This window comes from Copadichromis virginalis, linkage group LG16 (genome assembly GCF_057382275.1).
Source record: "Copadichromis virginalis isolate Kocher_CV1m ecotype Utaka linkage group LG16, C_Virginalis_male_GT1.1, whole genome shotgun sequence".
NCBI lineage: Eukaryota > Metazoa > Chordata > Actinopteri > Cichliformes > Cichlidae > Copadichromis > Copadichromis virginalis.
The window spans coordinates 34,341,439-34,361,401 of NC_140633.1; the positions used below are offsets into that span (position 1 = coordinate 34,341,439).

At 43.0% G+C, this 19,963-nt stretch overlaps 3 protein-coding genes across 6 annotated transcripts in view; 2 read left to right on the plus strand and 1 right to left on the minus strand.

Annotated features, from left to right (window-relative positions):
• Nucleotides 1–1,077: 1,077 nt before the first annotated feature.
• lg16h2orf69 (linkage group 16 C2orf69 homolog) lies at nt 1,078–7,362 on the minus strand. Of its 2 annotated transcripts, none has more exons than XM_085434519.1 (4): nt 7,304–7,362; nt 5,224–5,498; nt 4,285–4,523; nt 1,078–3,942 (listed from the first exon to the last, which is right to left on the minus strand). In XM_085434519.1, the coding sequence occupies exons 2-4, from the start codon at nt 5,491–5,493 to the stop codon at nt 3,465–3,467; spliced, it is 987 nt and encodes a 328-aa protein (XP_085290645.1). In that variant the 5' UTR covers nt 5,494–5,498; nt 7,304–7,362; the 3' UTR covers nt 1,078–3,464. The 2 variants fall into 2 exon arrangements, with proteins under 2 accessions (XP_085290645.1, XP_085290644.1); XM_085434518.1 differs by lacking the exon at nt 7,304–7,362 and adding an exon at nt 6,272–6,420.
• ftcdnl1 (formiminotransferase cyclodeaminase N-terminal like 1) lies at nt 7,314–12,014 on the plus strand. Its single transcript, XM_085434517.1, has 5 exons — nt 7,314–7,428; nt 7,704–7,799; nt 8,081–8,236; nt 10,041–10,229; nt 11,040–12,014. The coding sequence occupies exons 1-5, from the start codon at nt 7,314–7,316 to the stop codon at nt 11,474–11,476; spliced, it is 993 nt and encodes a 330-aa protein (XP_085290643.1). The 3' UTR covers nt 11,477–12,014.
• Nucleotides 12,015–15,871: 3,857 nt separating this feature from the next.
• LOC146691215 (nck-associated protein 5-like) overlaps nt 15,872–19,963 on the plus strand; it is a 99,667-nt gene continuing 95,575 nt past the window's right edge. For all 3 annotated transcript variants that reach the window (XM_085434520.1, XM_085434521.1, XM_085434522.1), the window contains exon 1: nt 15,872–16,248. The gene's annotated coding sequence lies outside the window, so the exon portion shown is untranslated. The remainder of the gene's footprint in view (nt 16,249–19,963) is intronic.

Sequence of the window (19,963 nt, forward strand, 5' to 3'; positions counted from 1 at the left end):
TTTCCTTTTCAAATATTTATCTATTGCTATTTTGCACTGCACAGTCTTACAGCGTGACTAATTTCTCCTTCTGTTTTACTAGGAATTGTCAACCCATTTAATCAGAGCAGGTACTAGTTTTTTGTTGTATTTATCCGCGACGCCTTAAAGGCCGGTCCGTGAAAATATTGTGGGCATAAACCGGTCCGTGGCGCAAAAAAGGTTGAGGACCGCTGACTTACTAATCGGATAGAACCAGATAATCGTCCACAGCACACCGGTTGGGAAACACTGCTCTAAAGGGGTCCTGATATGTTATGTTTTTACATATTTTTGTCAAACACGCACGCACGCACCCCAACAACAGTGGATGCTGATTAAAAATGTTTCAAACACTTCATATTAACCTTTTAATATACATCATTATCTTTATAGGGTTTTTATGTCACCCATGTGTGTGTGAATGGGTGGATGACAGGTTGTGTAAAGCGCTTTGGGGTCCTTAGGGACTAGAAAAGCGCTATACAAATACAGGCCATTTACCATTTACCCACCATCAGTGTGAATGGTAGGAATCGGGCTACAAAGACTAATAAAGGCTCATATATGGAAGCTGATATCATGACCACTGCACCATGGAGCTAAACACTGGAGGACCAAATGTGAACTGCTGTGCTCTTAGCACCAGTCCCAAGCCTTGTTAAATATAATGGATCAGCTCAAAGTACCTTAAGAGCTTCTTTCAGTTCAAAGGTCACCACAGCGGGACAATCGGCATATCTGAGTTGGCACTAGCAGAGGCTGATCCTACATACTCTTCCTCCCAGGGATATTTGTTGGGTACATGTAACAACTATATAAAAACTGATGACCTTTGTTCCATGTTAGAAGAATTGTTTCAGCTTTGCATTTTAATATTTAAATACTTCATTGATTTGCTTCAAGAACTCCCACTCAGTGGACGTCTAATGAGATAGTCCAGACAGTAAGTTTCTTTGACTGTTACAGCCACTAAATGACATTTTGAGAGCATGTGACATAAATAAGGATTATTTTAACTGACTCATACAGCAGTACAGAGTCTAAGAACAAAACCAATCAGAGCTGAGCTCCTTTAAAAGGTCAAATCCACTCAGTTTTTTTGTTTAAAAAAAAAACAAAAACAAAAAAAACAAAAAAACAAACAAACAGCACAACATACAGCGAGTAGTAAACAATGGAATGCATCTGAAGTTACATTCAGCAGAACGACTCGCAGCCATCAGCAAAGTGCAAAGATGCTATTTAAGCTCATACAGAGATCATACAGATGGATGTACAGTGCATGCTGCCCTGCCAGCTACCAGAAGTCCTACAGGAATAATCCACTTCATTAATTGGACACAGCAAGCAAGTTTACAGATTTTTTTTGTCCTTCTCCCCACCCAGTGTCATAAAAACATATCACATCTGCCACCATGAGATACATTCAGATCCAAAAGTATCTGGACAGGGGGTCCATAGATGGTTTTGGAGATATTAGCTGTAAAGATGTCCACCTTCACCTAGAACTAGATGGCACTCGCCTTCTAGTGTTTGAAACAACCAACAGCAACATCTGTTTCCACTAATTAGACTCATCCAGTTTCTACCAGTTCTTTGGGTCTAAGTCACAGGAGCAGTGACCTAAACGAAGACGCCAAGGCCACACATCCTCGCTGTACCACCCAAGCCAGCAGACATGATCTATCCAAGCAGTCGTGGGCCTCAAAGTTATCCAGGACATCCACTACACCTCAACCAATGCCTTTAAATGTGGCAAAGCAGCTGCTCTACTCAGACACCCCCAAAAGCCCAAAGCCTTCAGAGGAAGCTCATTTCCACCTCTGGTGTCCTGGACACCTTTCAGTCAGCATCCACAGCTTGTGGATGTAGGTGTAGATCATCAGCTCGCTCTTCACAAAAAACAGATCAGTACAGCATCCACAGCACCAAACCCCACAGCCTCTGTTCTGATATTCTATTCATGAAAGCTGTAAACAGAATCAGCGTCAAAGGTCAACCCTGAGGGAGTCTGGCTTATTGATGGAGAAGTGAACCAAGCTCTCGTTGCAGCTGCAGGCTCCAAAGTGCTTTTAACAGCGTGCCTGATATCCCGGAGTCCAGGAACACCCCCTACAGGTCACCCCAGCCAAACCATCCCAAAGTCCACAAAACACATGTAGACTGGTGTGGAGAACTCCCACACACCCTCTCTGAAAGGAGGAGTCACGACCCACCTACTCAAAGATCCAAAAATATGATAGGTGATTTATAGAGTTCCATAATATTTAAAAGAAGACAGACATCTGTACAGCTCACCCCAAAGCAATTCAGGCCAGAAGAGAAGCACCCAACTGTCATCTACAGATTAATCACATGGTGCGATTCAGATTTAATCAAAGCAAAAAACTAAAACTGCCCCGCTGCCCAAATACTAAAGCACCTGAGTGTTCCTTCTTATTATTGCATTTTACTGAAAACAAAAAACAAATCTGTGCAGATGGACTTTTTTTTTCTCCAGGAAAACATAAAATCTGATATTTTAAAAACATTTATAGTAAAATATGAAAGTTTTTGGTTGTTGTTATAGTTGTACCGTTTAAAAGTTGATTTCCAAACGTGATGACAGAGCTGACCTATGAGCCCCATGGTCTTCATCAGCAGAACATCCTGTGCTGATGAAGACCATGTGAAATGTGACGGCTCCAGAATACGTAGTGAACACACCTTGAAGTGACTGTGTGTCAGAATAAAACGTACTGCAGCGATTTAAGAGGAGACGCTGCAGGCACTTTTTTTTTTTTAAGCAGTCTGCAATTTACACACATAACTCGTTGTGAGATAATTAATCTTAATTAAGATTTTTTTTTTTTTTAAAGTCTGGTTTTGGAACTTCAATGGCTTCAAAAAGTGAACAGTTCTGTTAGCCTGCAGTGTCTTATCTTAAAAATATAAATCTAAACTGCTTTTTTGTCCTTTTTCTGACTCGTCATTGATGGAAATCCACCATCAGCATCAAACTGAAGGAATGAACTCAAACACTTTAAGTGTCTGCTTGTTATTTCATTACAGTTAAAACACAATCAGCAGATATTCCTGCTGATGACGTCCACCCGGAGACCGGATTCTCAAACATTCATGTGTCTAAAATGAGCTCAATGCTAGTGCAGGTATAGAAAGAATGTAAGAAGCTTTTCTGCTGCAGCTAAACACGCAAACAAGTTGAGTTAGAGAAACTAACCGGATATTAACCAGCAGCTCGGCAGCAACATAAAGTCTGAGCAAATGGAAAAGCTTTCATTTAGCCTGAAGGACTTTCAGAGGAAGACAGTGGAGAACAGAGGAAAGCTCGTCCCACCTCAGGGTTAGCGCGTTTAACAAACCAGCATCCGACTCATCTGAGCCCTTAAATCTGAAGGTTTAAGGTAAGACCAGCAATAAGACACAAAGATCACATAAAGCGCTCAAAACTCCTGGATGACCCTGAAGTGGTTCTCGATGGAGGGCGGCTCGTCCTTGAAGTGCAGCTTCTTGCTTGGACACGCCCCGAACTCCTCCAGAGTTTTGATGAAGTGTCCGTGTTCGCGGCCCACCCAGGCCCGCATCGGGTCGCACACCTCGTAAGGGGTCACGTGGGCATGGATCGACACGCCGCTGCCGGCCAGCTCCTTCAGGACCTGCTTGTCTGTCACCCAGGTCTCACTGCCCCCCGGGTGGCCACCATCCAGCCAGAACATGTCAGAGATGTGCTTGACGAAGGGTGACATCTGCGGATCAGCACGGGCCCCGGGCAGCTCGTACACCATCTGGTTCAGGACCACGCAGCCTTTGCTGAAGCCCACCAGGGTCAAGGAGAAGCCTGAGGGGATGCTGTCAGCGCCGCCCTGTGGTTGGAGCGGGTCTGGCAGGCTGGCTCGCTCCATGCCGTGGCTCAGCAGGGCCCTGTGGTCAGAAACGCTGCTCAGACTCAGAGAAAAGATCCAAAATCATCTCAAAGAATTACAGCAACATTTTCCTGTCCTTCACACCTTTAGACCTGGTCATGTTTTCCAAAAACATAAAATTTGGAAAACTGGGAAAAGACACGGGAAACGCGTTCACCATTAAATTGCCCTTTTCTGTGTCATCATCTGTGAGCTAGACGATTTATCTTGCAGGTGGCTTTTTAAGCCTCTACACCTTTCTTAATTTATTCTTAACTGATATACAGGCCGGATAAAATTTAGCCAAAGTAATCAAGTTAAATAATATCTCAACAAGACAAAATGAGCTCCAGTAACAAACCTGAGGTGGTGAAACGCTCCAGAGTCAGCAGAGTATGGAGAGTGCTCCGGAGCCCCGAACATGTTGCTCTCCACAAAGTTCTGGTAGCAGCTGAACTTGTGCAGGTACATGCGCGAGGCTCTCACCACCCACACGTGTCTATCAGGGAAACGGCAGCCCAGAGTGAAGGCGACCCTCTCCAGGCTCCAGGAGAGCCACTGGGCACCCTCAGGCTGCAGCGCCATCTCCTCCTGGAAGTTCTGCACAGAGAGAAATGAGAAGTTTTACAACTGCTTTTTGCAACATAGAGGTCCTACATGATCTCAGAACAAGAGCAGCACAGCTGAGTCCTGTACTTTTTCCTGACCATTTTCAGGGGAATAAAGCCTGAAGCCACATCCGAAATGTCTCACTGTAAGAAAAGGCTAAAGTATGCGAAACCACACAAGAACTGGACTGAAAATGAGTGGCAACAGGGCTGATGGAGTGATAAGTCCTAATATTTGGTTCAAATCATCATCAGTGTGTACGGAGGAGATCAGGAGAGAGTTAGCACAGTGAGCATCTATCTGTAAAAGAAAGTGGAGGCTCTGTCATGGTTTAATTTCAGCCAGTGGTGTTGGAAATCTCGGCAAAAGTGAACTGTCAGATTTTGATGCTCCATGAAATACCATGGGGAAAAGGTCTGATTGGCAACAGCTTCATTTTTCAGCATGACAATGATCCAAAGCGCACTGCAGAGGCAGTAAAATCATACCTGGACAGAATCACACACAATGGAGCACTATCAGCCATGGACTGGCCTCCCCGCATTTTTATTTGGTTTGTTGAAAGAAATCATTGACTGATTCCAACATTAAACACACAGGAGGTGGCACAGAGCTGCCTCAGTAATCGTATTCAGTGATTAATTTCGCCATGGCAGCCATGTCCACCTGAGACCTTCTCCATCACTCTCACCTGAATATCCCCGTGAAAAAACACCGCGTGCCGGTTGTTGCTCTTTTCCTGCTCCTCCGGGTCAGGCCGCAGGAGCAGCAGGTCGTTCACTCGGTTGGGGAGGTTCCCGGGCACCGCGGGCAGCCTCTGCAGCTTCTGCAGCGGGGTTCCCGACAGTGCATCCCGGCTTGCCGAGGCGTGGAGCCCCCGGAGCTCGGAGGGTGACGTCGTCATCGCTTTGGCCGCAGTTATTAAAGTCAGGTCCAGTACTGCTGCTCGTTCGGCTAGCATGGACTCTAAAATAAGAAAATGAGCTGGCGTTTTTCCTCATCTGCGCACTCGCTCCATGCTGCTGTCAGTTAGCATCACATTATCAGCGGGTAGCGCCAAACCGGGCCACACAGCCTTATTATACGCAAACAATTACAACTACACGGCGTCTACAACCGCTGTCCGCCTCACATTACGACACCTGCGGAATAAACGTCCAAGATTTACTTCACTGTCACAGTTTTAGAGTCTCCTTTTGTCCACAAAGAGGCGCTGTTTAACAAAAACAAACCCACCGAAATAACAAACGACTGCAGTGACAGGAAACGTACGCGCTACTGCGCATGTGTTGAGTTTTCTCGTCGGTAGGAATCGGATGAGTCCCTCCTTTGTATTTCCGTTTTCGTCCGCGCGGTCTAACGACGCCAAGAACAAAGCAATCGTATAAAACACCACGTTTGTGGTGAGAAACGTGAACTGTCATCGATGTGAGCCGAGGATATTTATGGATATAAAACATAAATAAAATTGACACTGATTAAACCACTAATTAATTTTTTTTCGAATGTTTTCACAATTTTATGGAATTTGTATTATTTTCCAAAAATAATAAGTAGGTAACAGCATGTCCAGGAAAAAATATTTACACCCCAGACCTTTTTTATTTTTAAAAAAAATACATACGAGGACCGCACATACATAAACACATCTCAAAATGTCTATGGTTGGGATCGGGGTGGAACCATCTTGTGCTGAGACTTCCAAAGTTTAGCTGAACACATAAAATGAACGTGTTTACCTTTCCGTGGATCTTGATGTGGGTGGGTTCGCAGCGGCTGCGCTGAAGCGAGTGCAAAGTGAGTGTTTTCCCGCAGAAATAGTTTATATTGCCCCTTTTTCCTTATAAACGCTGCACATACTTCAAGTGTGCCACTGACATCTTTGGTTCCGCCTGCATAACACAGCAAATTAGTTTACACCAGGCTGGACTTTGTACATGTTCTACAGCTGTGCAAACAGCTGTGCAGACACAATGGGTAAACCATTGCACCGCCACTCGGCTTAATAATTCCTATAAACTGCACTGAATAATTATATGACTGATAATTAACCATATAAACTAATCAAGGTCATTCTGCACATAAGAAGAGTTCCATTCATCTGCTGGAAGGTAACTTCAGCTTTTAAACACACTGTGCAGCAGCTTATATTTATTGGAGAACTTTTCATAGCCCATGTACGTATTCTGTTGCTGCTTGAGTATCCATGTTACACTTAGAATTGCATTAAAAATCAAAAGTATTATTTCACTGCTTCATTTTTTGATGGGATGAAGATGCAGCTCTATGAACTGTACCATTTATCATCAAACAGTTGAAATAAAAACAGTATTTCCTGAACTTCTCAAAGGAATGAGCTCAAAGAAGTGGGTGCAACAGCAAAAACATGGGGAAAATGTCACCTGGCTGGTACTTTGATACATGCTGGGATAATTACAAATTTTAAAATGTAACTAATGCAGCCATTTTTAGCTCGTACCAATTGTACCAGTTGTCAAGCACAGTGGTGGAGGGTTGGCCTGAGTTGACCATGAACTCTTCGGCATACCAAAGTATTGTAGAGTGAAATGTGAGGCCATCTGTCTGACAGATAGAGTTGGTCATCTGAAACTGGTAAATAATGTTAAGGATTTTTAAAATGTTGTCATATATGAACCCTTGGAATTGAAAGAATATGGACTTTCTTTTTCCCATGATTGCGTTTTATTGGTTACACATTCAAATTTTCATCTAATGAGTGGCTGCATTTCTACTTTCCCAGTTCTGCATACCTGATAAAACATGGCCTCGAGCTCTTTGGGCAGGAGACTGGTGGCGTGTCTCCTCAATGTTTCTGAAGCTCGCAGGAAGGATCTGGTGGAGACGGTGGCCAAAGCAGCGTTGTACAATACTGAAGGTGAGTTCAAGGTACCAGCGGAAAAAAAAGTTTGAATTTCAACACGAGCTAACTGCTGGTAAACTATTTACAGCCTCAGTTTGAAGGGCAAGCCACTACATATACCCAACTCTTAGCTGTAAAATCACTGCCTGTACGCAGTTATGTCATCCATGATGGCGCCAGATGATAATCAGATAACCACCCTACTCTAAGCACTAAATTTGCCCTTTACCTGTAAAATATAACCTGTTATTAGACATTTATTCACATGTATTGTCTTTATTGTGCTTCAGGTGTGAGGCGTGAGGGGACCACGGTGTTAAACATCTTTAATGATTATGACTACAACCGCTCTGTCATCACTATTGTGTCCAGCATCGACTCGATCAGTAAGTCCTCTTTGTATTTGTGCTTCTAACATGTTCCATATTCACTCTCTTGCTCCTGAGAGATGGATGAATGGGTTCAGCTCCAGCTTCCAATCCTTTAATAAGCTTTGTGAGGGATTTAAAGACACATAAAAAAAACCCCAGTAAGAACCTTTTTCTAACAAGGATCACAGAGAAAAAAATCATTTCTACGAATCCTTGTTCGAAACACGACAGCCTTAACAGTGAAAGCAGTCAAAGTTTGCAGCTTTTATTTGGTGTTGTTTTTTAATGTTTTCCAGGGGAGGCGATCCTGTGTGCATGCGAGAAGGCGTGTGGGTTGATTGACATGCAAACTCATACAGGAGTCCATCCATGCATGGGCGCTGTTGACCTCATACCCATCTACCCACTGGGGGAGGAGGTGAGGGCAGAGGACTGTACTAAAGAGGCGCTCGGTATGTGTTTCACAGTGTTCCTGAGAGTTAATGTACCCCTGAAACACTGTACCCTCCTTAAATACCCCGTCATCAAATGAAGTGTTCATTCAAACTAATTATTGTTTGACTAACCTTCTGAGTTTCTCCATTAATTCACCTAAAATTTTAAATCATGCTTTTTATTTGTTTTTGTTTCTAATGTCTCTGTAAAGTACTTTGAATCACCTTGTTGTTGAATTGTGCTATACAAATAAATTTGCCTTGCCTTGCCTTGCCTAAAAATTTAGAATAGAATAGAATAGAATTCAACTTTATTGTCATTGCACATGCACAGGTACAGGGCAACGAAATGCAGTATTTCCACTACTACTCATACTTTTAGCTAATAATTCCTGTGTTTATTAACCCTTTAATATTCAACTGCTAACCCTACTTTCATTCATAGTTTTTGTTTTGCTATTTCAATTAATCGATACTTTTATCGTATGTTTTTAATTGCTAGTAAGCTTGTAGTTTCAAATATTTATCTGTTTAGCTAACATCATTTAATTATGTTTTAGCTAATAATTTCAACTTTTAGCTAGATATCCTTTAGCTAAGTATTTAAAACTTTTCATTTATAATTTTTACCCATTTAAAATATTTGTCTGTCATGTTAAGCTAACAATTTTATTTGTTAGTATACATTTTAAGATGACATTTTCAACTGCTAGCCCTTTAACCTAATTATTATTTAGCTATTTCAAAAGTTAATAGTTGGATATTTCCCCCCTTTGTTATAATTTTAAAAAGCAATTCTAATTATTTACTAACAGCACATTTTTGGCTAATTATTTTAACTGCTAGCCTTGCTTTTTTAGCTAGCGGTTTAGCTAAAAAAAGGTTTCCATACTGTTAGCCAGGTGAGTTATTTCAACAGTTATGCATTATATTTGTTTAAAATTTGAATTTGTTTATTATATGAAAACTTCTCAAAGGTTTAGTTGTTATTTTATAAATTCAAGCCTTCTCCCTTTCTTTCCAGTCATTATTTAACTATTTATTTATCTACCTATTTAAATCATTTATATATTTGAGTTACCCTGTTGCTACCGCTGCTAACTTTTCCAGTAAAATATTTTAAGATCTACTTGTTATTGCATTTTTTTTTTTAGATTAGTTGAACACAACTTCCCACATAACCCTAAAATCCTATCTAACATGTACCCCTGGTTGGGAATCACAGCTATATTTTAAATCCTCACTGGCTGTCAGTGCTCGTAATTTATTTTTAGTTCTTTAGACAAATATCACATGTGACTTAAAATAAATTCTCAATGTGTGTTCACAGACATATTCAGCAGGGTGTATGTAGTTTTTATTATTCCTCAGTACATTTTCGGTCATGAGCTCATCCACTGTGTCTCTACAAGCATGTCTCACCTGCATGTAGCTGATAATGTGACGTCTTTTCTATTTTCTTGGGCTGTTGATTACTTTCACAGTTTACCAGCTGACTTCGCAGCCATGTGTCTATCTGATAATGAGCAATAACTCAACACTTTGCCCTCATGCCTGCAGACTGCACTCTGTATGCTAATCTGTGTGGTGTGATTGAAAAATGGTAATTGGCCAACCCACTAACAAGCACTGTATTCATGCATGCATGTAATAAGCAGCCCATGTGTCCGTATTTTCCATCCGTCTGAATTACATTCCCGCGGGTGTGTTTTGGTCCGTCACGGTCTTTGCACCTTTGCGTTTCTGAATTTGTGTGCACGTGATGACGTGCACTCCGTATGCCAGTCAGCTGAAATGTGTCTGTGCTCTTGCTTGGGCTCAGCTGTGGCTCAGGGACTTACAGAGAGGGTCCGGGGCACCAGTGCCTTCCTGTTTGGCTGGGCAGACTTCCCCTTACAGCGAGGGCTGGCGCACAGGAGGAAGGAGATGGGCTGGTTCAAGAAGATGCCAGACCTGCGGGCGATCAGGGCCGACGTGGGGCCGCAGCCACAGAAACGATTCGGCCTCACAGGTGAGCCAGAGGTAGCAGGTAATGAAGGTTAGAGTGTCTCTTTGGTGTGATTACACAACACAGGTGACTTTATCTTTGTTTGTTTGTTAGTCTGACCACAGGCTGTCTCCCTTCTCTATTCTGACCTTTGAAAGGAAAAATCTGAAAAGTTCTCACAGCTAAAAAAAATAACATTGACGTGTTACCAGATAAAAAGAAAGTCAGGCCACTGAGCCTGTTAGCACATTCTGAATCTAACTAAAAGGTGTTAAGCATCAGATTCACACAGCCGAGGTATCCTGTTGTTGCCTTTGCAACATTTAGTCTCTATTATAAGCACTGCTGGATTTGTAAAGAAAAAAAAAAATTTACTGGAGGCAAACAAGACAGGAGATCGAGGATTCATAGTGTTCCGGAGAACATCTGGTGAACTACATGTACCAAAGAAGTCGTCACTATCCAAGAAAAATGACTGTCAACCAGTTGCCCTCACTTCACATCTGATGCAGAGCTGGAGAGACTAGTCCTGGCTCACCTCACACCACCTGATAGACATGTAGTCTGTAAGACTGGGCAGTGCTCTGTCTGACACGGGGGACTGTGCTGTGTCCATTCCTCTTCAGCTTTCAGTACAGCTTCTGCCACTCTGACCATTTTTTAGGGCTGAGGACTGCAGAGCACTAGTAGAACAATCTGTTTCTGAATGTGAATAAGACTTCAGAAGGAAGAGGATTGCTATGCAACTTTTGTCTCACTAGTAAAAATCTGCAAAAAATGTTGTTATTGATTTAAAGAAGCTCCTTTAGTTCCGATTTGTCTGATCTCCTGCAGGTGTCGGGGCAGGTCCCTACGTCATGAACTGCAATGTCACAATTGACACCCAGGACGTCTCTTTGGGGCGCAGCATCGCCAAAGCCATCAGGGAGTCGACGCCGGGAGGCCTGCCTGGAGTGCAGGTGCTGGCCCTACCACACGGGGGCGCTGTGGAAATCGCTTGTAATGTGGAAAGCGTGAAGGGGACCCCGCCAGATCACCTCACCGCAGGTGAACCCTGGCCGTCTTTCAGCATCGGCGGCGAGTCGTACTGTCACGCTCCGGCTTCCCTCATCACGGCGAGGGTCGCCGAGCTGGCAGGGAGACAGGGGGTCAGCATGAAGGGCACGGCCTTGGTGGGGTTCACCCCCCGTGATTGCAGGGGCCTAGCAGAGTATGCTCTGTCTCAGGGGATTGCCGAGTTCTGGAAAGAGCAGCGCAGGATCCGCATGTGAAAACAAAAACTAAAGTCGATAATCTGTGATAGATTCCGCCTCCGTTACCATGGAAACTGACTGTTATTGAGCCCTCAGGTACCACCGGTGCTGCTTTATGTTCTACCGCTGCACAAATACAGTTTATAGCATCAATAGTTTTTCTATTTGAAGTAATGTTTGAGTCAGGAGGTCTTCACTTTCAGGGTTCTCAGATTTAGATTTATGAACCTCTGTGTTTCCCCAGAGCAGGACGAACCCCTGATATAGCAATATATCATATTCCTCTCCCTGTGATATGTCATCAATACACTAAACTTTATTAATAAAACATGAGGCATTCTGTTGCATCATCTCCTCCCAGTTTGACCTACAGAGTCACTATTTTGTGACTCCTCGCTGTGGTGCCTGTTAAATAAATGAGCAAAAAAGTCAGTCAGAAGAACTGAAAAAACAGATAAACTCACCGAGAGAAACTGAAACATTGAGTGATGACTGATCAGTTTGTGTGATTACCTTTAGACTAAAAACATCACATTTAATAAAAAGTTTAACAGTTGATGCTTTTCTTTTGGTATTTTTTTCACAAGTTCACATAGAGTGCAGTGGAGTTGGAATGACGGATGGGGTCAAAGGTGAGGGTGCTCTGAGTTCCTTGTTTGCAGAGGTGATGGACAGGTCGACGGGTAAGGTCAGGCATTAGCGTCTGTGAACTGTGACGTTGGTAGACGACAGACAAAGTTATAGAGACAAGGCTGAGAAGGTTTGGACAAAGGATGCTGAGGATGGAGCTGCCAGGCAGGAGAAGAAGACGCAAACCTCAGAGAAGATTCATGGATGTAGTGAAGGAGGACATGCGGATGGTTGGTGGATCAGAGGAGTATGATAGGAATACTGCAGTGACCCCTAAAAGGGAGTCACCAAAAGAAGAAGAAGACATACAGTTATGTAACTCCATAAGTAGATTTTAAATCAACCAAACAGCATGTGATTGAAGTGCAGAATGTCAACTTTAATTCAACGAGTTTGACAGGAGTGTTGAACCGTTTATGAGTTACTGCCACTTTTATACTTTTGGTGGGGTTTTTTTTTTTTTCAAGAGTCTGTGTAGAATAACACACCTGACCTCTGAATGCCTTCCTGCTTTGGGAGTATTTACTTCAAAGTCTCTGAACTTGCCAAAGAGTGAAAACGGTGACATTTTGAGCGTGTCGCTCTCCAGAGTGAAATTGGAGACAGCGCTCTCCACATGCATATGTGTCATATCCTGTTTGGAGCAAATAGGACGCTTGTGTTTACTGATGAGTCTCTGCTGATGAGTTTTTTCCCATCATTTTTTTTGCCATGCGTGACTCTGTGGGAGAGTCGCCATCTGTGTGAGAAACTGCTATTTTTGTCCCGCGCCCGTTTAAAGCCTACCGAGTTTTCTGTCCTTTCGTTAAATTTTCAGAGCTCCTGCTGCACGGGATTAACCCTTTAATGACAAATCTGGCCAGAGGACAGGTCAAGAATTAACTGGGGCGAAATGATTCCTGTCATTTTTACATAAGCGAGCACTGTGAGGGTCATGTTTTTTGACTTTTCCAGTGCTTTCAACACCATCAGGCTGACCCTCCTGGGTGATAAGTTAGCAGCGATGCAGGTGGATGCTTCTCTGGTGTCCTGGATTGTTGATTACCTGACAGGAAGACCACAATATGTACGTCTCCCACAGTGTGTGTCTGACAAGGTGATCAGCAACACAGGGGCACCACAGGGGACTGTCCTCTCCCCCTTCCTCTTCACCCTCTACACCACAGACTTCAGCCACTGCACAGAGACATGCCATCTTCAGAAGTTTTCTGATGACTCTGCGGTGGTTGGATGCATCAGCAGGGATGATGAGACAGAGTACCGGGCTGTGGTCGACTCCTTTGTCACGTGGTGTGAGCAGAATCATCTGCAGCTCAACGTGGCAAAGACCAAGGAACTGATCGTGGACTTCAGGAAGACCAGGAAACACTTGACCCCTGTTTCAATCCAGGGGGTCAGTGTTGACATTGTGGAGGACTATAAATACCTTGGAGTACACATTGACAATAAACTGGACTGGGCTAAAAACACCACAGCACTTTACAGGAAGGGCCAGAGTCGTCTCTATTTTTTGAGGCGACTGAGGTCCTTCAACATCTGCCAGAAAATGCTGAGGATTTTCTATGAGTCTGTTGTGGCCAGTGCGATCCTCTATGCTGTTGCATGCTGGGGGAGCAGGCTGAGGGTCGCAGATGCCAACAGACTTAATAAACTAATCCGTAAGGCCAGCAATGTTGTGGGGATGGAGCTGGACTCCCTCAAGGTGGTGTTGGAGAGGCGGATGCTGTCCAAGATAAAGACAATGTTGGATAACACCTCCCACCCACTCCATGACATGCTGGTCAGTCACAGGAGCACGTTCAGTGAGAGACTGAGATTACCGAAAAGCACCACTGAACGACACAGGAAATCATTCCTGCCTGTGGCCATCTCCCTGTACAACGCATCCACTTAACACACTGTTTGCTGCTACAACTACACATGTTTCTTTTCCAACTATTTATTTATGAGTGACTTATGTATGTATGTATATATATGTATATATTGTACTATTCTTAGTTAGTGTATTGTCTGTCTTGTCTTAATGTTGGTTTAAAATGGAGCACTGTAACAAAAAATAATTTCCCCCAGGGATCAATAAAGTATTCTGATTCTGATTCTGATAATGCACTGAATAGCTGCAGAGTAATAGAGTGAAGGGGGTATGGGTTTGGTTCATTATGTTATATTAATCTGGGCTATATGGAGGTAAAAAGCCTCAGAAGTGTTTAATTTTATGCCATATGGAAGGGAAATCTAAGAGCCCGTAACAATCTAATCTACATCCATAGTGGGCGTTAAGCTGTTAAGCTTTACACCCAAACGGTGGAGGGGTGATTCACTGAGTCTTGCATGGAGAGGGACGAGCTTTGGCATCAGGGCTTGAGTTTACTATGCTTTCGTTATGTTGTGTAATTTTACAGGTTTTCTGCATTCAATGTGACGTAAGGTTGCAGCGAGAGGCTGAAGACTTGCAGTTTTTGTATCCCTGTGTGTTTGGATTAGCTTTCTTGCTGTGTGAACGGTCACCCATTTGTATGTCATCCAGCTGAGGCTCTTAGTCACACAGGCATCGCAGCCGTGCAGCTTCGTTTCATCTCTCTCTCTCTTCTGCATTTAGACACACATGCATTTACTCTATGGGATGCCACACACACACACACACACACACACACACTCGGATACACTCTGCCTGACAGACTTGGGAGCATCAAGGCCTTATCTAGGTCACAGCATAAGCCCAGAGGTATCCTGTTCTCCACACACACGCACACACACAGACGTATGAACGTACGTTTTTAAATTTGCAGTCAGAGTGACGTGTCTGGAACATTGAATCTATTTTGACTCATTCCTCCTCGGTTAACAGGGAAAGGATTTTTTATTTGGATTTCATATTTGTGCACCCCCTTCTTCTCCCTCCCACATTAACCTCGTTTTGTGACTCAGTCAAGCGGCTCTCATGATTGTCACAAGGCCATCATTTCCTTGATTAAGCACTCTTCCGTCTGCAGATCCCGGAATCAGAGATGCTTTGCCACCGAAGCCTGAACGAAATGTGTAATCTGCTCGAAATAAAGGCAAATTTCTCTTTGCTTGCTGCTGCAGAGGCACCATAGGATGCCTTTGATTTGACTTAGCCTGACAGTGTATCATCCGAGATGCAACCAGGTGTCACAGCACAGAAATAGAGCTTATTTCTCCGCTTCAGTCTTCTATAAATATTCCAAAGCTCTCTTTTCTCCTCCCCCCTCCCTCTTTCCACTGTTTGTCCATTTTTATTCTGCCTCCCACATCTTCCCTTTCCCCTCTGCTCCTCTTCTATAACGTGGAGTACTGTGGCTCACTCATCCCTCCTCTCATTTCATTCCTGCAGAGCTGTCCTTCCACAGATTTCCTTCAGCCTCATGGTTAATCTCATCTAAGCAAGTGTTTGCTTCAAATATAGGAACGTTTACAAAGACGGGAAAAAAAAGAGGCCAGGCTCTGATTTTTATCTTTAAACAGTTAGCGCAGGGTGCCGTCCTCCCTAACCTATCAGTGGGAGAAGTAAGAGTGCCACCTATGAAGTCATTAGTCCCCCAACCCCCATCCTGAACACATGTTCAACATCCTCTGGGCACAGGCAGAGCGGAGTGCTGAGACACAGCTGAGAATTAGAGAGGAAGAGCGGGAGAGAGAGAGAGGAAGAGGGCGCAGTGAAGTGGAAATATGGGTGAGCATTAGAGAAAGACAGAAATAGAGCGATAAAGCAGGGAATTAGGCAGAGGCAGGGAGAGGAGGAGGAGGAGGAAGAGGAGGAGGCAGTCTTTCACTGATGCTTGATGCAGTTAGATTCTCATACAGCAGCAGAGAGCCGTCGTCGAGCGTGGATGAGAGAACCTCATGGATTTGCTCCCGTCTGAGTCTCAGTGGAATTCATTGCATCCGAAGCAGCTGCAGACGGAGGAGGAGGAGGATGCTGCGACTGCGGCTGGATGTTAGGATCCATGCGGGCCTGTGATGTCTGCGTTCTTCTTCAGGATGACTCTGACCCAGATCGTGGAGTCGCGGCACTGCTCCTCCTCGGGTGGTCTGCCGATGTGAGGCGGACGAGGGATGCTCTGGACCTCGGTGGTCGCCGCTCAGCCTGCTGCCTCTGCTGACATCTGTCTCCGTGGATACGCACAGCAGCTGGAAGGGTGAGGACGCACAGCACTGACCTGCGCGCTGAAATGTCATGCTCATTGGTTTTCTGTGTGTGTCTGTGTGTGAGTGTGTGTTTAAATACCAGGCTTCCTGCAGATTCTTAAAAATTAACAAGGTTTTGAATTCATTAATCTGAAAATGAGGCCTTATAGGTTTCAGGATGTCTCACACCAGGCTCTAAAGTCCTAAAATTAAAAAGATGTTAATCGTATAGTGCAATTTTAAAATCTCTAAAATACACATGTTTTAAATAATGAGAACATCAGGATATTTGATCAGAAATAAATAAACTGTAGAAGAGTGGAGAACATTTAATATGATTTCCAGGCCCCCTGAGCCTCCATATGGGTGTATTACTCAAAAAGAAGCTGCATAAGTATTTAAAGCTCAAGAATATGAAAAAAAGGTTGCTAAGACTTTATATCCAAAACATCTTTGTACTGTGTTGAAGAGATACCTACTGAAGGTGAACTAGGGTCAGGCTGTACTTTTATGCCATGCAAATTAGCACCACTAGATGGTGTAGTGAGTCAACCAGACAAATCATTATTTTTGTTTCACAATTTACTCTTGAGGAAATTTGGGCGGAGTTAAAAGGAAATATTAAACGTTTAAAAAAGCAGCAGCAGATCAGAAATATCTTTGCACTAGATGTTAACTGCTGCCCCCTGCTGGTGAAAGTTTTCAGGTAATGAGAAAAAGTACCTTTCAAAAGTACCTCTGATAGGTACTTTTTGTAAGGTACTTTTGTGAAAGGAAGCATGTTGACCCTTTACCTAGAAGTCCCTGTTTAAGTACAGATACGTTAATACCAAATTATACTTAAAGTACCACAAGTAAAAGTACCCTACATACATGAATATGGTAAATGGTAAATGGCCTGTATTTGTATAGCGCTTTTCTAGTCCCTAAGGACCCCAAAGCGCTTTACACAACCTGTCATCCACCCATTCACACACACATTCACACACTGGTGATGGCAAGCTACATTGTAGCCACAGCCACCCTGGGGCGCACTGACAGAGGCGATATATATAAGAAAGATTGGTCCATATGTTGTTGAAGCAGTAAGTCTGTTACCTTGCTTGACAGAAGAAGAATGTATAATTATTTCCCACCACTGAATAAACAAATTTGTGTTTCATTCTTCTGTAAATTAAACCCACTTTTAAAAATCCAGTTAATATTTTTAAAACCACAGTCTGGGTGTTTTTCCTTTTTGTGGAGGTTAAAAACTCTTTTACGCAGAGGCAAATACACAACATAATCAGATTTTCATTCATGTGAATATCGCTTTAATGTTGCATCTGGAGATGATTTTACTTACTGTGTATACTGCTGGGTAACTTTATCTAAAAATAATACAGCATCATATATTTTTAAGCCTGCTAAATAAAAATGAACTAAAGCTTTACAATAAATGCATCAATACTTGATTGTTCCACCGCTGGTCCTAACAAAGCTCTCATTGTAAGACTGACTGGCTCGCTCTAGTCCAATAGGATTGGTTGTCAGGCTCTGGTCACGCGCCAATCAAAATATCCAAAATGCAGGTTACTGAAAGCAGCAGCACTTTCTGCTAGCAAGCAGAGAGATGGAGTTTAAGTCCAGTGACGTCTGGCCTTTCTGCATGACCAAGTATCGCTGGGTAAGATACTGAACCCTGAGTTGCCTCCAGTGCATTGGTTGGAGTGTGTGAGGTTAGGTTAAATGAGTTTAGGCATAGAATGTGTGTGTATGAATGGGTGAATGATGCTTGCAGTACAAAAGCTCCATCTATATTACATTTGTATTAATGTGCAGCTGTGTTTATGACTGAGTGCCATCTCAGGGAACGTATGATTGATGCACATGACAGTGACACACATCATCACTGTAAGTGTAATGCGTCCTTTCAGTGCGGCGCTTTAAGCTGACCTTATTTCTTACTTGTTTCTTGTGCTGACTATAAGAGACTGTAAGAACTTAACACCAGATTATGGTGTTCCCGGAGATTATTTAACATGGTTACTTAACAGACTTTGGATTAATTAAAAAACAGGTATGTCTCTTTAATTAAGTGAATTTCCATTAACTTTAATTATAAAATCAATGAAATATCTTAATAAGAAGTGATGTCAGCCTGCCACGGCCTGCTGGGGAGTGAATCTGGACTTTTATGGAGGGACAAAAGTGAAGGAGAATGTGTGAAACCAGACAAAACCGTGTTTGTTGATGGACTAGAAGCCAGAATTGTGAGCGAAAATGACAGTTTGATGAACTGCGCCTCCCTCCATCAGCTCCATTACAACATAGGACTTGAAATTAAACATAAATGGCCTCGTTCTCTGTGATATGAGATGTGGAGGATGAAGAAAAACCTAGCAGAGCTTTCTTTACTTGTCGCATCTAAACGCACCAAAAACACCCAACAACCTGAAGGAAATGATGTAATTTTCTCTGGTTGTGTCAGCTGTGATGTGGCATTAAAAACAGTGTTAGAAATTTTAAGTGTTTAAGCTGTTTTTAACCCTGAATACATCACAAAACATCACCTGCAGTGCTGTGCAAAAGTCTTGAGCCACCCCTCATTTCTTGATATGTTGTTGATATAGCTGCAGTGATTTATTCAGATACGTGCCAACACACATGAAAATACAGGATTTAAGGTGAAAACAGCGTTCTTGCCAATTCTAATGACTTTGAATGTCAATATTTAGTATGATCACCTTTATTCTTCAGCACACCCTGAACTCTCTGAGGCAGCCTTCTTATAATTTCATTAAATAATCTTCAGGAATAGTTCTCCAGGCTTCTTGAAGGACATTCAAAGCTCTTCTTTGAATGGGGAGGCCAATCCATGACTGATAGCATTCCACTGTATGATTCTTTATCCCAGTATGATTTTACTGCACTGGCAGTCAGTTTGGAATCATTGTCATTCTGAAAAATGAAGCTGATGCCAATCAAATGCTTTCCAGATGGAAATGTATGGTGGATCAAAATCTGATGGTGCCTTCTTGCATTCGTTTTCACTGATATTGACAAGATGTCCAACAGAGCCTCCCCCTTAAGAATGGCTTCTTGGCAGCCACTGAGACCATTTCTGATGAGGCTTCAAGCCAATGTCTAAAGAAAAGATTTGGAAGACCTTCAGAAAGTCTGGAGATCTGCTGCTCTAAACCAATTAAAAACAAAAACGGTGCAGAGTCTGGCTTCTTGGTAGCAAAATATAAAGAAATAATGGGTGGCTCAAGACTTTCACAGTACAGCAGCTCCAGTTTCATGGCTGTGATGACGAGTATGCATGATCTGTGCAGAATAGCTGCATGTATAATGTATGGCCTGGGAAGTGTCATGGAGAGCAACAAGTCAGTGTGCTTCCCCCAAAGTGCCAAGAAAAGTAGGCTAGGATGGCACAGGCGGAGGAGACCCGGATTAATAATTTACTCGAGTCCTTTTTTAAAAGCACTTGGCTTCATTCTGTTTGAATGAAGAAGAAATCCTATTTGTTTTTCTTCCTGGAAAAGATTTTGATTTTATGATTTTACTCAGATGAGATCACACTGATCCCAGGGAGCCTCTCCTCCTCCTCAGCGGAGCTCAAATCAGTTCATTCATGTTTAGTGAAAAAGACACACATCAAGTCACATATCAGCTCATCAGAAATTCTAAAAGAAATTAGCAGTGGGTGTCACTTGATCAGAGGTCAGATGATGGTGAGCGTAG

Excerpts from the sequence above, each read along its gene's own strand:
- lg16h2orf69 (XM_085434519.1), bottom strand. The coding sequence starts at position 5,493 with ATGCTAGCCGAACGAGCAGCAGTACTGGACCTGACTTTAATAACTGCG. Across the intron at positions 4,524-5,223 it reads TTTTTCACGGGGATATTCAG|AACTTCCAGGAGGAGATGGC; the intron begins GTGAGAGTGATG and ends CTCTCTGTGCAG. Across the intron at positions 3,943-4,284 it reads GGAGCGTTTCACCACCTCAG|GGCCCTGCTGAGCCACGGCA; the intron begins GTTTGTTACTGG and ends TTCTGACCACAG.
- ftcdnl1 (XM_085434517.1), top strand. The coding sequence starts at position 7,314 with ATGGCCTCGAGCTCTTTGGGCAGGAGACTGGTGGCGTGTCTCCTCAAT. Across the intron at positions 7,800-8,080 it reads GTCCAGCATCGACTCGATCA|GGGAGGCGATCCTGTGTGCA; the intron begins GTAAGTCCTCTT and ends AATGTTTTCCAG. Across the intron at positions 10,230-11,039 it reads GAAACGATTCGGCCTCACAG|GTGTCGGGGCAGGTCCCTAC; the intron begins GTGAGCCAGAGG and ends GATCTCCTGCAG.